This window comes from Canis aureus, chromosome 7 (assembly GCF_053574225.1).
Source record: "Canis aureus isolate CA01 chromosome 7, VMU_Caureus_v.1.0, whole genome shotgun sequence".
Classification (NCBI taxonomy): Eukaryota; Metazoa; Chordata; class Mammalia; order Carnivora; family Canidae; genus Canis; species Canis aureus.
In genome coordinates, this window is record NC_135617.1 from 71,715,722 (window position 1) to 71,730,787 (window position 15,066).

General features: G+C 46.8%; 1 protein-coding gene, 1 long non-coding RNA gene and 1 pseudogene across 2 annotated transcripts; 1 reads left to right on the forward strand and 2 right to left on the reverse strand.

Moving 5' to 3' along the window:
• Positions 1–1,009: 1,009 nt before the first annotated feature.
• Positions 1,010–4,498, reverse strand: LOC144317818 (uncharacterized). Its single transcript, XR_013383762.1, has 3 exons — positions 3,986–4,498; positions 1,932–3,780; positions 1,010–1,356 (listed from the first exon to the last, which is right to left on the reverse strand). It is a non-coding gene; the product is annotated as an uncharacterized LOC144317818 (long non-coding RNA).
• Positions 4,499–4,508: 10 nt separating this feature from the next.
• LOC144317816 (transcription factor BTF3 homolog 4 pseudogene) lies at positions 4,509–4,839 on the forward strand (annotated as a pseudogene).
• Positions 4,840–5,779: 940 nt separating this feature from the next.
• On the reverse strand, positions 5,780–9,274 carry LOC144317808 (DLA class I histocompatibility antigen, A9/A9 alpha chain-like). Its single transcript, XM_077904739.1, has 8 exons — positions 9,115–9,274; positions 8,672–8,941; positions 8,126–8,401; positions 7,258–7,533; positions 7,028–7,135; positions 6,563–6,595; positions 6,381–6,428; positions 5,780–6,254 (listed from the first exon to the last, which is right to left on the reverse strand). The coding sequence occupies exons 1-8, from the start codon at positions 9,176–9,178 to the stop codon at positions 6,250–6,252; spliced, it is 1,080 nt and encodes a 359-aa protein (XP_077760865.1). The 5' UTR covers positions 9,179–9,274; the 3' UTR covers positions 5,780–6,249.
• Positions 9,275–15,066: the final 5,792 nt, after the last annotated feature.

The window sequence follows — 15,066 nt, forward strand, 5'->3', positions numbered from 1 at the left end:
CCCAGCTAATATCTTTATGATCATTTTTTAATTTTTTAAATGATCATTGTTTTAAATTCTAGTTCAGACATCTTACTTATATCCATATTGATAATATCCCTGGCAGTGAGTATTACCTCCTTTTTTTGTGTGTCGTTTGGGGTGAATTTCTCTGTCTAGTCATTTTGTCCATGAAAGAAAGAAGGAAAGAAAGAGTGAAAAAAAGAAAAAAAAAAAAAAAAACCCCAGCCAAAATAGCAATAATAACAGTAACAACAATAAGTTTAGGATGTGTTTCTGGTATATCCTGTATACACTCTGCTGTTATGTTTTGGCTGCTCTTTCCTATTGGTCCTCCCTGCACAGAGTTCCTCCGTGCTTGTAGTGGGGAGTGTTTGGACCATTAAGTTGATATGCTTTGATTTGTTTGTCAAACTAAACCTATAAAAGAGGGCAGCCCTGGTGGCTCAGCGGTTTGGCGCAGGCTTCAGCCCAGGGCGTGATCCTGGAGAGTGGGGTTCATGTCCCATGTCGGGTTCCCTGCTTGGAGCCTGCTTCTCCCACTACCTGTGTCTCTGCCCCTCTCTCTCTGTGTCTCTCATAAATAAATAAATAAAATCTTAAAAAATAAAAACCTATAAAAGAAAAAAGAAAAGAAGTGAAAACAAAAAAGAAAAAACAAACCAAAAAACCCCTGATCCAAGACAAGAAAAAAAGATAAGAAACTAATACACAAACTTGATTCTAAACAATAAGAAAGAAAGAAAGAAAGAAAGAAAGAAAGAAAGAAAAAGAAAAAATTAAGAAAGAAAGAAAAGGGAAAGAAGAAAAGAGGACAAATTAAAAAAGAAGCCTGATCTGAAAAATATGAGAAGGAAACAAATCTACAAATGAACAAAATATTATAAGCCTTATACAAAGAAAAGATAAAAAGAAAAAATACATATAAAATAAAAGATAAGGAACAAAAAGAAAAAATTAAAAAACAAATTTAAAAGCTTTTTTTTTTTTTTTTTTTAATTAAGAAGAGGAGAGGAAAAAGAAAAAGGAAGCAAGCCTGGTCATATTTCCATCGAAGCTGATGTTTTGGAGCTTTCTTCAATCAGTAAACTCCGCAGATGTGGGGCACCTGTGTCGGTGCTCTGGGGAGGCGCTCTGCGGGCTCAAGCGGCCCACTTGTCCCGGGAAGGGAGGGCGCTGCTGCCCGGCAGGGGCGGGGTTCGTGCAGGGACTCCAGCCTCGCCTGGAGGTGCGGTGCTCCTCTCTGGAGTCGGGGTGCCGCGGCGGGGCGGAGGAGAGCGCGGTGGTGGGCAGGATACAATGTGGCTTCACTCACCTCTTGGCCGAGGAGCGAACTCCCACTGCTCAGGAGACCCTCTTAGAAAAGCGAATAACCTGTGTCCTGGGCGGTCCCGGCTTCCCTACCCTCTGTGCCGCAGCCGTGGGCGCGCCCCCAGCCACAGCTCTCTTAGAGTTTCTGTCTGGTCAGTGGTTGGGGTTCAAAATTCCAAGTTTTAAAGGGCCTGGGAACGTGCACGCCTGCCCCCGTCCGCCTGCAGAGAGGCTCGGGGTGTCCCCAGCACCGCCCCAAGCCCAAAAGGCCGCTGCACAGTGGCCGCGCAGAGGCTAGAGTCTACTGCAGCTGCTCAGCGAGAAGACCTGGCTGGAGCCAGGCTACTGGCCGTCTGCCCTCGTCTCGGTCCCCTACCCCCTCTGTCCAGAGAAGTCATCACAGAGGCTTGAATCTGTTGCGGCTCCCAGAGAAGTAAAGGAGGAGGTTTTCCGTCCTCTGCGCACCTCGACCCTGCTCTGCTGAACGCCACGCGACGGCTCCCGGCGGGCCTTTCGTCCTTGGAGAGGCTAAATATGCCCCCCACAGGCCCTCCGGGAGGGGAGCACCTCTTCCGACCGGCCCAGGGATCTCCTCACCAGGACTTACTGTGCACCCCTACCTGCTGGGCTCTTTGCGGCTTTCTCCCTCTGCTCCCCTAAAAGGGCGCCCTCCTGCGTCTGGCAGCGGCTTTCCTTGCCACGTGGCCCAACCAGGGCTCGCAACCTCGCATCTGCCACGTTCCCTCGCTAAGTGTGCACATTGGTTCCTTGATCCCCGGATGTCTTCCCAGTTGTTCAAAACTCTTGAACGTTGATCCAGCTGTATTGGAAGGAGGAGGCAAATTTCAGAGTCCCCCCACGTCTCCATCTTACCTCCGCCCCCCCATCCTGACTATCTGACTAGCATTGTTAAAGTCCCTTTTAGCTCATGAGTGCATCCACTCCAGCTTTCTCATGCTTGTCTGCCTGACGTAACCTATCCAACCCTTTGACTTCAATCAGTTTGTAACTGATTCTCAAGGGTGTCTAGCAGACACTCTAGTAGACGGCGTAGATGGATCTTGTTTTGTAGATGGATCTTGTTTTGTGTTCAGTCTAACAATCTGCACTTTGATGGACGTAATTGACATTGACATCTAATGTTAATATTGACACTGTTGGATTTAGGATGCCATTTTACTTTTTATTTTTCATGCCTTCACTTGTTCTTTTACTGAATACTTCTTATTCAGTGAATAAACTAATATTTTCATCATTGAATCATCAATCACTCTATATTGTACTTATTTTCAAGAAGTGCTTTTGCTTTTGCCATTTTTTCGACACTTTCAATATAGTGATTTTTTCATTATATCATATCCATAATATATATTCAAATAATATATATTTATATACTTCTATCATACCCTAGTCATGTTATATTTTGTCTTATGATTCCAATATTGAAGTTTCCTGAGCTTTTTTTTACTACTGATTCTTTCTAAAGTTGCTCAATCACAGTCTTTTTTTCATTTGAACTTTACATTTTTGTTATGAATTGCTTTATTTTCTTTGTGTAATTATTTGTGTCATTTTTTTGACACATAGGTTCAAAGAGAGATTTCTCTGGAGAAATTTGTTTCTTTCTATAATTTTTGGGTCATCTCCAATACAGGACAATTACATACTAATCTAGTGACATGAAGTTATTTTGCCCCAATGGCCAATGGGCCAATATTGGATTATGAGTCACAGAAGGGTTGGTGTGTGCTTGCAAACTCCTTAAAATAGTTGCTTACTCACTTTTTGCTGACTCAAAGGCAAATTTCCTTAGAATATTCTTGTATTTGAATATAGAATAGATTTGATTTGAACCATTCTTTTCTGAGGATATGAATCTGAGTCTCCCAGATTTTCAGGAGGGAATGTTTGTTTCCCTGTTCCTCACATGAATAAGCTCTGAGCATTATTTCCTCTCTGTGAAGCTCATGAGCCAAAGAAGCCAAGCTAAGATTTTCTAGATATGAAAAGTACCCTGGGATGCCTGGGTGGCTTAGTGGTTGAGTGTCTGCCTTCGGCCCAGGGCATGATCCTGGTGTCCCAGGATCGAGTCCCACATTGGGTTCCCTGCATGGAGTCTGCTTCTCTCTCTATGTCTCTCATGAATAAATAAATAAAATCTTTAAAACTCAGTCCACAGTGTTATTGGAAATGGAATCCCCATCAACTATTTTCCTTTCTGCTATTTATATGGCATGAAAGTAGGTGCCAGAGTGTAAGTCACCTCAACCAGTGGGGATTTGTGTCTCCTGTGAGCCAGTACTGGTCTGTAAACTGTTACTCAGCTTATAAAAAGATACATACAGAAATTGAAAGTGAGCGTAAGCAAAAAAGCTCTACATCATCCTGTGTGAGATTGGTCATTACCAAAACAATAATGAGCATGCGTATCACATCATTGGATCTGTTAAAAATCACTGCGAGGGATCCCTGGGTGGCGCAGCGGTTTAGCGCCTGTCTTTGGCCCAGGGCGCGATCCTGGAGACCTGGGATCGAATCCCACGTCGGGCTCCCGGTGCATGGAGCCTGCTTCTCCCTCTGCCTGTGTCTCTGCCTCTCTCTCTCTCTCTCTCTCTCTCTCTCTGTGACTATCATAAATAAATAAAAATTAAAAAAAAATCACTGCGATTATTACCTGTTCGTGGACTAGAGATGAAATAGGATAATGTCTAACCTGGAATAGTGTTTCAGACTTTTGTGGAGGCCATGAAATCTGATAAAATTGAAGATATTCTCCCCAGAAATATATGCATGTATAAAGAAACCTAAAATGTCAGCATATGTACATCATCTGAAGTGATACAGATCTGGATTTTTAATCTCAGGAAGAGACAAAGGCCAGGAGAAGACACGCTGAGCAATCACTTCATCACCCAATGATTCTCTTCCACTTATCTTTGAGTAGGAACTGGAGTCGACAGAAGCTGGACCTGTAACAACCATCAAGGGATAAGGTGAAAGATGCCATTTAGGAGTCACTCTTTCACCCAAGCTCACACGAGGGCCTGCAGCGTACAGATCAAGTTCTAGTCTGAGATAACTGCTCCAAATGTTGAAATCTGTCATCCTCTCCAATTCCTGACCCTTGATGTCCATTCCCGGAACTTGTACCACTCTTCCCACGTAAAGGAATCCCACACTTAAAAGAATCTTAGGTCTCGACTGAGGCAGCCATCTTGCTCTTGCCGCGTGCTGTTGTTGGAGGACCTTCCCTGCTTCAGATTTACCAACAGCATGAATCAAGAAAAGTTAGCCAAACTTCAGGCTCAGGTCCGGATAGGGGGCAAGGGTACAGCTCGCAGAAAGAAGAAGGTGGTACATAGAACAGCTACAGCTGATGACAAAAAACTTCAGAGTTCTCTAAAAAAACTGGCTGTGAATAATATAGCTGGTATTGAAGAGATTCACAATCTCTTTGAATCAGTTGTTATTGGTTACAGAGGAGAAAGCTGAGACAGAGAATTAGGTACCTGCCCAAGCTAGTATTTAATGTTGGCATGATTCTCCCAGAAGCCTTTCTGATAGCACACATACACATTTTGTATGAAGAAGGGTCAGATGCCTTTCCTATGTGCCTTCATAATGCCCTGTATTTTTATTACAGCATTTATTAAACTGGTGTGAATTCTTAAAAAAAAAAAAAAAAAAAAAGAATCTTAAAGATGGCAGAGACCATCTCCTTCTACAGAGAGGAGAAATCACTCTGTCAAATAGTCTTGAACTTGGACATGACATGAAACTACAACAGTCACATGACCACCTACCACACTTAGGACATGTGACAGACACTGGGACAGTGTACATGCATTGAGCCCAGGTGGTCTGAGGAGTGTCACAGGAGTGTCATGCAGCTGTAAGGTGCAGCAGAGAGAGAGCCTCAGCCTCAGGGTCCAATGTCCTACCTCAGGGGAGACAGTGGTGTGAACAGTCACATTTACACCCAGTAGCAGGGAGCTGCTTGTATGGGGGCCTCCACTGAGGGTCCATTGTGGATTCTGTTCCTGGCTGTGTAGCCTCAAGCCTGTTTAGTGGCATCTCTTGAAATAAAAAAAGGCCCCATATACTCTCTCTTCCCTAAGTCTCTAACTGTATGTATGTATCACAATGAGATAGAAATGCATGTATAGTTTAAGACAATAAAGTTTCAGACATTTTTTAGCTTTATTAAAATGTAACGGAAAAAAAATGTAACGGATGTACACTTTTGTGTAAGTTTAAAGGCACAACCTGTTAATATGATACATTTCTATACTACAAAATGATTTCAACCATAGCATTAGCTAACACGTGCATCATGTCACCTGGCTACCATTTCCTTTAGGATGGTGCATTCAATATCCATTCATTTCTGTCTCAACCTTACAAATTTCACTTTTATTACTTCATCAGCCTCACGTGCCATGAATTAGAAAATATATCTGGATTCTCATTTTGTTTTTTTTTTTTAAGATTTTATTTATTTATTCATGAGAGACAGGCAGAGGGAGAAGCAGGTTCCATGCAGGGAGCCAGATGTGGGACTCCATCCGGGTCCCCAGGATCAGGCCCTGGGCTCAAGGTGGCGCTAAACCACAGAGCAACCAGGGCTGCCCTGGATTCTCATTTTGAATAGAAAAGTAAGGCACTACACTCAGCCCAACATGAAACAAAGACAGGGATGGAGATGGTCCAGCCCTCCCTCTGCTGGACAGGAAAGCACATCAGAGAAGAGAGCGCACATCAGATTAGGGACAGGTCATGGTGGGCAGGGTGGGCCAATCTCCCCACCTCCTCACATTATGCTCCTAGGGACACAGGCACATCCTGACACTGTTTGCAGAGACAAGCCAGGGTTGTTGATGTCATCACGTGAGATGTGAACACATCTTGCATCGCTCAGTCCCCACAGGGCAGCTGGTCTCACACTGAAAAACAATCAAGTACAAACTGAGGTCAGTCACATAAGTGCTGACATTCTCAACAGTCCCCCTCGCACTCATCAGGTCCCCAAGGCCCCAACCCTCCCCACTTCAGGGTCTCTGGGGTCTCACCTCTAGGAGCTGTCAGAGACACATCAGAGCCCTGGGCACTGTCATCACCTAGAGGAGAATAAACAGGACGTGGTCAGAGCTCACAGGAGGTGAGACTAAAGGAGCAGCTGTGGGGGTGAGCTCCCCATGGGGTCCTGTCTACACTCCCCCGGGGTCTCAGGGATCACTCCCTACATACTCACGTGCAGCATGAGAGTAGCCTGGTCCTTTTCCTCCTGTGGGAAGAAAACATCATGTGAGAGGCCGGGCACAGGGCTGGGCCAGGAGATCCTCGAGGAAGCTCCCAGTCCTGGTGCAGAGTGAGTCTGCAGAATTCTGACTGACCGCCCAGGTCAGGGTCAGGAGACAAGCCATGAGGTGAGGGGTCACTGGACCACCTGACTTGCTGGAGGTCTGTCCTCAGCAGGGGCCTTCCGCTCTGTCCTGTGACAGCTGGGAATCAGTCCCCGTCACCAGAATCACCAAGGCGAAACTCTGGCCTTCATTTTCTCAAGTGTTTGCTGCACAGTGAGTGTGAGTACACAGCTCCAGTGTGGGAGAGTAACCGCGTATGGACGGCACCTCCCGTTAACAAGGCAGGACAGCGTGCTCCCTAGGAAACCCCCCAACAGGACAGGAAAACACAGAGTATTCAGTCGGTTCCCTACCCGAGCGCTGCTTCCTCCAGATCACAGCTCCAATCACCCCAGCGACGACCACGAGGAGAACCAGAGCAGCAATGCTGACGATGACAATGGTGGACAGAGGGGAAGGCTCTGGAAAGGGGAGGGAGGGAGGATGAGGGTCCAGCCTCTGGCTTGATTCCTGACTCTGCTGAAATTCTCCAGAAGAGCTCCACTTGCCCTGAGTAGAAGCTCTACCCCGAGGCCCTCCTTACCCCATCTCCGAGTGACAGGCTCCGCCAGCCCCTCATGCTGCACGTGGCACGTGTATCTCTGCTCCTGTCCAGAGGGCACCACCACAGCTGCCCACTTCTGGAAGGTCCCATCTCCTGCAGGCCTTGTGTCCACAACCTCTGTGTCCTGGGTCTGGTCCTCCCCATCCCGCTGCCAGGTCAGGGTGATCTCCGCAGGGTAGAAGCCCAGCGCCCAGCACCTCAGGGTGACCTCATGGTCAGAGATGGGGTGGCGGGTCACACGTGTGCTGGGGGGTTCTGAGAAGGAAGAATTGGAAAACCCACACTTTGGTTAACTGCGTGGTCCACTGAGACTGAATTTGTGTGACCATCCTAGGGTGGACAGGGCAGTTGGTTCACTTGGAAGAAGCACAAAGCCCAGTCACCAACCTAGCCTTTGGGATGTCCTAATCTTTAGAAATTCTAGAATCAGGGAGAGAGTCCAGGGTAGGAGGCTGCAGGTCTAAGGTGGAGAGCACACTAATGGTCCTGACCGTGGTGGAGGCTGAAGGAGTCAGAAAACTCCGAGTTCAAGCTCCAAATATGTTTTCATTGAAGAAGGCCTTGAGGGAAAGTCATGGTTCCCACCCAGCTGCCAGGTCAAAGGGCACCACTGGCGGTTATCTCAGGATGGCCTCCACCTGCCTCCCGGAGACCCTGGATTGCTCCATTGTCCTTCGAGAAAAGCGGCCTCTGGGTGAGTCACCCTAGTAGGACTATCAACACCCAGGCGGATCCCCTCTCCCCACCCGTGGGAGGGGCCGTGTTCTGACCCGGAGTCCATATTCCCTTCCTGGAGGGAAGCCCTCCCTAGTGGAGGCGAGATCGGGGAGGCCCGGGGCCCCGGTACCTGCGCGCAGCAGCGTCTCCTTCCCCATCTCCAGGTACCTCCGCAGCCACTCCACGCACGTCGTCTCCAGGTAGTTCCTCACGCGCTCTGCTTCACCCGCCGCCTCCCTCTTGCGCCGGGTGATCTGCGCCGCCGCGTCCGCCGCGGTCCAGGAGCGCAGGTCCTCGTTCAGGGCGATGTAATCGGCGCCGTCGTAGGCGTCCTGACTGCACCCGCGGAGGAGGCGCCCGCCGGGCCCCAGGTCACAGCCAAACATCCACTGGAAGGTGTGAGACCCTGGCCCCCCCCCCGCGGTCAGCTCCGCCCCGAGGCCCCGAGGCCCCGCCCCGCGGTGAACACCCTAGTAGTCCCGGGACCGCAAGACTTCTAAGTTCAAACCGAAAGGAAAACCGCTCGAAAGGGCGCACGGCCTCTTCCTGGCTCTGAGGACCCGTTTAGGGTGGGGGGCCTCGGACTCGGGGTGACGCCCGGACCCGGACCCTCGGGGCGACCCGGCCGGTCGGGGGGATGGGGGTCGTGCCCCGGCCCCGGGCCCGCGCCGCTCACCGGCCTCGCTCTGGTTGTAGTAGCCGCGCAGGGTGTCCAGGTCCACTCGGAAAGCCCGTGCGTTCTCCTTGATGGTCCGCGTCTGCGGGTCCCAATACTCCGGCCCCTCCTGCTCCACCCACGGCGCCCGCGGCTCCATCCTCCCAGTGGCCGCGTCGCTGTCGAACCGCACGAACTGCGTGTCGTCCACGTAGCCGACGGCGATGAAGCGGGGGTCCCCGCGGCCGGGCCGGGACACGGAGGTGTAGAAATACCTCAGGGAGTGGGAGCCTGCGGAGCCGACGGCTGAGACCCCGCCCGACCCCCTCCCGCCGCGGGGCCCGGGGCCCAGGGGAGATGCCCGGGGCGGGGCGGAGGCGGGAGGGGCCGGGGGCGGCGGAGAGGCGGCTTCCCGGGGTCCCGCGTCCCCGCCCGCCGGTCCCCTCGCTCCCGCCCGCACTCACCCGCCCGGGTCAGGGTCACGGCCAGGGCCCCCGACAGCAGCAGGGCTAGGGTTCCGGGCACCATAGCCCAGACCTTTAGGGTCGGTGGAGCAGCTGCGTCCTGGCGGTTCTGGTGTGGACTTCAGAGCCCGGGACCCGGTGCCGCTGATTGGCTCCTCCAGAAACGCTGCACCCAATGGGAGTGCGCGCTGGGGCTGCGTCATGAGTCTCCAGGCGGGGGGCCCAGAGCCAGGTTGGGAGACGGAGAAGTGAAACCCGGAGAGGTGGGGACTCCCCAGCCTGAGCGTCCCCGCCCCGGACCCGCCCTGGGGCCTGAGAGCCTGAGAGGCAGCCCGGGGTCCTGAGACCTTGCCCCACAGCGCTCTTGTCACTCTGACTCCCTGAGTCCTGGTCAGGGAGCTGTGTGAGGCAGTGAGTCTAGAACATTCTGTTCCCACAGGGCATCTACACCGTCTCACAGATTACTGAGGATCCCAGGAAAATTGTGGCTGTGGGTTAATCTATCAATATTTATCATAGTAGGAACAAAAGAGGTTTAAAAATGTATTGGGGCGCCTGGGTGCCTCAGTCAGGTAAGCCTTAGACCCTTGACTTGCGCTCAACTCAGGATCTCAGGTGGTGAGATCTAGCCGCCAAGGGTTTGGGGCTCAGCAGGGAAAACTGCTCAAGATTCTGTCTCTCCTTCTCCCTCTGCCCCTCCCTGCCACACTCTTTCTCTAAAAAATAAATAAATAAAAATATTGTAAAAATTTTATTAATTCATTAATAAATGATATGATTTAATTAATATGATTAGAATCATATTAATAACCCATGCCATGAAAACAGTAATATTGTTTTTATGAAAAATAACTATTTCCCCAAATACACAGGGTCGTGAGTGGTTTTGTTCATTTTACACAATTTTAAGTTTCTTCTGTCTCATTAGAGTGTCTCTATTAGAAAGTACTAGTTGTTCAGATTTGCTTCTGTATTTATGTGTTGATTTGTGTGAAAACATTTACAGACTTGCAAAAATAGGGGAGAACCATATGTTTCATAACTTTCTCATATAATTATGGAAAGTCATCTTAGATACTATATTAAAACTACAGAAATTGTACTTTCTCAAGTTATCTGCCAAGTGGCACCGAACACAGTATCACTATGTCCTTCTCTGTTATACTAAAATCCACAGGCCCAACTTGTCACTGAATAGATCCTGTACTAATGCATGATTTTTTTTTTTAACCTAATGTGTTGTTTCACTAGGTTATGTGGGTGTTCCAGTGTTGATTAAACAGGAATGAATTACCAGAAAGTCACATTTGTTTTAAAATTACCACATATCCCAACAGAAATGTTTGTCAACACTGAGAAAGTGTCAAGGCTTTTGGTGGATCACAACTTTTCTAAAATTCTGATTATTATTTTGAGAGCTTACATTTTATTGAGGCTTCAAGTATTGTCGGCTATCATATGTGAGTTGATTTTCATGAAATGATAGGTTCATGTTTGTTTTCAGGAAACTGTCTTCCAAATATCCTAGTATAAATATTGCAAGTTTCTGTGTCATTCATTCCTTTAGTTAAAACAGCATTCTGGGGCAGCCCCGGTGGCTCAGCGGTTTAGCGCCACCTTCAGGCCAGGGCTTGATCCTGGAGACGAGGGATCGAGTCCCGCCTCCGGCTCCCTGCATGGAGCCTGCTTCTCCCTCTGCCTGTGTTTCTGCCTCTCTCTCTCTCTCTCTCTCTCTCTGTGTGTGTGTGTGTGTGTTTCTCATGAAAAAATAAATAAAATCTTTTTTAAAAACCCCAGCATTCTGTAAAAGAAGAAGAAAGAGAAGCAGCAGCAGCAGCCAGTTAACCAGTTAAATTCATACAAATTTTATAAAAATATTTTCCTTGGAGCTTACAGATGTAGCGGAAGTGCAGCACATGCACATAAAAGACATGTTTAAAATGTGGATTTGAGGGATGCCTGAGTGGCTCAGTGGTTGAGCGTCTGCCTTTGGCTCAGGGCGTGATCCCGCGGTCCTGGGATTGAGTCCCACATCGGGCTCCCTGTAAGGAGCCTGCTTCTCCCTCTGCCTCTGTCTTTGACTCTCTCTCTGTGTCTCTCATGAATAAATAAATAAAATCTTTTAAAAACATGTGGATTTAAGAATAATTAGTAGAAATTATAACTTTTAATGCTTCAACCAGGATGTTTGAGTGTGATACTAGCTTGTTTTGTTTTTGTTTTCCATTGAGGTTTTATTTGCCAGTATGTATCACATCCCTAGGAAAAGAATCTCAGGATTTTCCCTCGTGTGTGTTTTCATCTTGCTTCTCCCTGGTCTGTGATGCCAACGGGGTTGTCAGTACAATGAAACCAAACTGATGGGAAGGGAGCAGATTCTTTTGCCATTTCTGTAGATCTTTGAGTTGTGTATCTAGTCTGGGGGTGATCCCTCCACACATGTTTGACCTGCCCCTGAGGTCACAACAATTCCCCAGCTCCGTGATCATCAATGATTTCAAATTCGCCGATGAAACCCTGCCTTGTCATCAGCTAGAAACGGTACGATGACTTTGGTGCATGACCTAATAAGACCAACCACTTGCCTCTCTTTTAGGCATTGCTAATGCCTTTGAAAGTGGGGCACTCAGGTGCCTCAGTCCATTAAGTGTCTGCCCTTGGCTTAGGTCATGATCCCAGGGTCCTAAGTTCAAGCCTTGCATCTGGCTTCCTGCTCAGCGGGGAGCCTGCTTCTCCCTCTCCCTCCGTCTGCCACTCCCCCCGCTTGTGCTCTCAATCTCTCTCTCTTTCTCTGTCAAATAAATAAATTCTTTTTTTAAAAAATGCTCTTGAGAGCATCTGCCAGAACATTCATGAACCACTATGACTGCATGAAAAGATGGCAGAAACCAGTGTTTTTGTTTCTTTCTGGAAATAGGTAGTGGTGAAGAAGAAGAGCTATTGCTGTTTGCACCCATAACGTCCATTCTTGCTAAGTTTTACCTCAGTGAGAATGTCAATAAGTGAAAAGGCCAATAATGTCTAAGACTGTTACGAAAATAGTTCTAACCTCATGGACTGTGAAAGGGCCTCAGTGACGTCAGGTGTTCCACAGAGCACACTTGGAGAACTGCTGCTCTGAATAACCCTGTGGGAGTCTCCCAGCTGGTCCTACCCTGGCCTCCTCCTCACTTAGCAGAATCCGTTTCCTTGAGTTGCACATCCCGTCTCTGCAGACTCAGCTCTGAGGATAGCCCTGAGTACATCTAGAAGAGAACTCATCTGGGAATGTGATGCAGGCGAGGGTCCTCAGTGAGGGAAGAGAGGTGGAGGGACAGGGATTTTCCTGTTGTAATTGAGGACAGTTTGTGCCTGAAGGCACCAGACCCATGAATAACCCTCTTTGATTTTGTGACACACCAGCTTTATATGTATTCACATCCCAGACAGAAATCTGACGTCGTTGTAAGAGAAATCATATTGGTCTTTTCGTTTTACATGTGTCTAATGCATCTGACTTGAGGCCCACAGGCAGAGCAGTGCCATCCAATAGAACATTCTGTGCAGAAGGAAGTGTTCTGTGTGTTGTGCAGTATGGTGGCCACAAACTACATGGCACTTAAAATGTGGGTTGTGTGCTGACCGGCTGCATTTTTTAAAATTTTATTTAAATTCAATTAATTAACATATAGTATATTGATGGTTTCAGAGACAGAATTTAGTGATTCATCAGTTGTATATAACACACAGCACTCATTACATCAAGTGCCCTCCTTAATGCCCATCACCCACCCTCTACCCGTCTCTTCTTTAGCAGCCCTCAGTTTGTTTCCTATAGTTCAATGTCTCCTATGGTTTGTCTCCCTCTCTGATTTCATCTTATTTTATGTTTCCCTCTTCTCTTGTGATTATCTCTTTTGTGATATCTTGTGATATATCTTTCATATACTTGTCTTTCTCTGATTGACTTATTTCATTTAGCATGAAATCCTCTAGTTCCATCCAAGTCCTTGCAAATGTCAAGATTTTATTCTTTTTGATGGTAGAGTAATATTCCATTATATATATATGTATACACACACATATACATATCTCACTCTTCTTTATTCATTATCTTTTGGTGGACAACTCAATTCTTCCCATATTTTGGCTACTGTGGACATTGCTACTGTAAACATAGGGGCACATGTGCCCCCTCAAATCACTATGATTGTATCTTTTGGATAAATTGCACTGAGTAGTGCAATTGCTGGGTCATAAGGTAGCTCTATTTTTAACTTTTTGAAGAATCTTCATATTGTTTTCCAGAGTGGCTGCACCAGCTTGCATTCCCACTAACAGTTTAAGAGGGTTCCCCTTTCTCTACTTCCTCACCATTATCTATTGATTCTTGATCAATTTGATTTTAGCCATTCTGACTGGTGTGAAGTGGTATCTTATTGTGGTTCTGGCTTGTATTTCTCTGATGATGAATAACACTGATCATTGCGCATGTGTCTATTGGCCATTAGGATGCTTTCTTTGGAGAAATGTCTGTTCATATCTTCTGCCTATTTCTTGACTAGTTTGTTATTTGGGTGTTGAGTTTGATAAGTTCCTTATAGAGCTTGGATACTAGCCCTTTATCTGATAAGGTATTTGCAAACATCTTCTTCCATTCTGTAGGTTGCCTTTTAGTTTTGTCAACTGTTTTCTTCACTGTGCAGAAGATTTTTATCTTGATGAAGTCTCAATAGTTCATTTTTGCTTTTGTTTCCCTTGCCTTTGGAGACGTGTCTAGCCAGAAGTTGCTGTGGCTGAGGTCAAAGAGGTTGCTTCCTGTGTTGTCTTCTAGATTTTGAGGGATTCCTGTCTCACATAGTTCTTTTATCCATTTTGAATTTATTTTAGTGTATGGTGTAAGAAAATGGTCTAGTTTCATTCTTCTACATGTGGATGTCCAATTTTTTTCAACACCGTTTGCTAAAAGACTGTCTTTTTTCCTTGGATATTTTCCTGCTTTGTTGAAGATGAGTTGACCATAGAGTTTTCAGAGTACAGATCTATTACCTCTTTGGTTAGGTTTATTGCTAGGTATCTTGTGGGTTTTGGTGCAATTGTAAATGGTATCTATTCCTTAATTTCTCTTTCTTCTGTCTCATTGCTAGTGTATGGAAAGGCAACTGATTTCTCTGCACTGATTTTTATATCCTGCCACTTACTGAATTCCTATGAGTTCTAGCAATGTTGAGGTGGAATCCTTTGGGTTTTCAACATAGAGTACCATGTCATCTGCAAAGAGTGAAACCTTGACTTTGACGGGGATCCGTGGGTGGCTCAGTGGTTTGGCGCCTGCCTTCGCCCAGGGCATACTCCTGGAGACCTGGGATCGAGTCCCATGTCAGGCTTCTACATGGAGCCTGCTTCTTCCTCTACCTGTGTCTCTGCCTCCCTTTCTCTCTCTGTGTGTGTCTCTCATGAATAATAAATAAAAATCTTTAAAGAAAAAAGAAAGAAAGCTTTACTTCATCTTTGCTGATTTGGATGCCTTATTTCTTTTTGTTATCTGATTGGTGAGGCTAGAACTTCTAGTACAATGGAGAGAGTGGGCACCCCTGGCATGTTCCTGACCTTAGGAGAAAAGCTCTCAGGTTTTCCCCGTTGAGAATGATAGTCACTGTGGGCTTTTTGTATATGGCTTTTATGATATTGAGGTATGTTCCTATATCCCTACACTGCAAAGAGTTTTAGTCAAGAGAGGAACTGTATTTTGTCACATACTTTTTCTACATCTGTTGAGCGAATCATATGGTTCTTGTCCCTTCTTTTATTATGTAGTATATCACATTGATTGATTTTTGTGGATGTTGAACCACCGTGGCAGCCCAGGAATAAATGCCATTTGGTTTTGGTGAATACTCCTTTTAACATACCATTTGATCCTGTTGGTTATTATCTTGGTGAGAATTTTGGCTCCCGTGTTCAGGGTCTGTA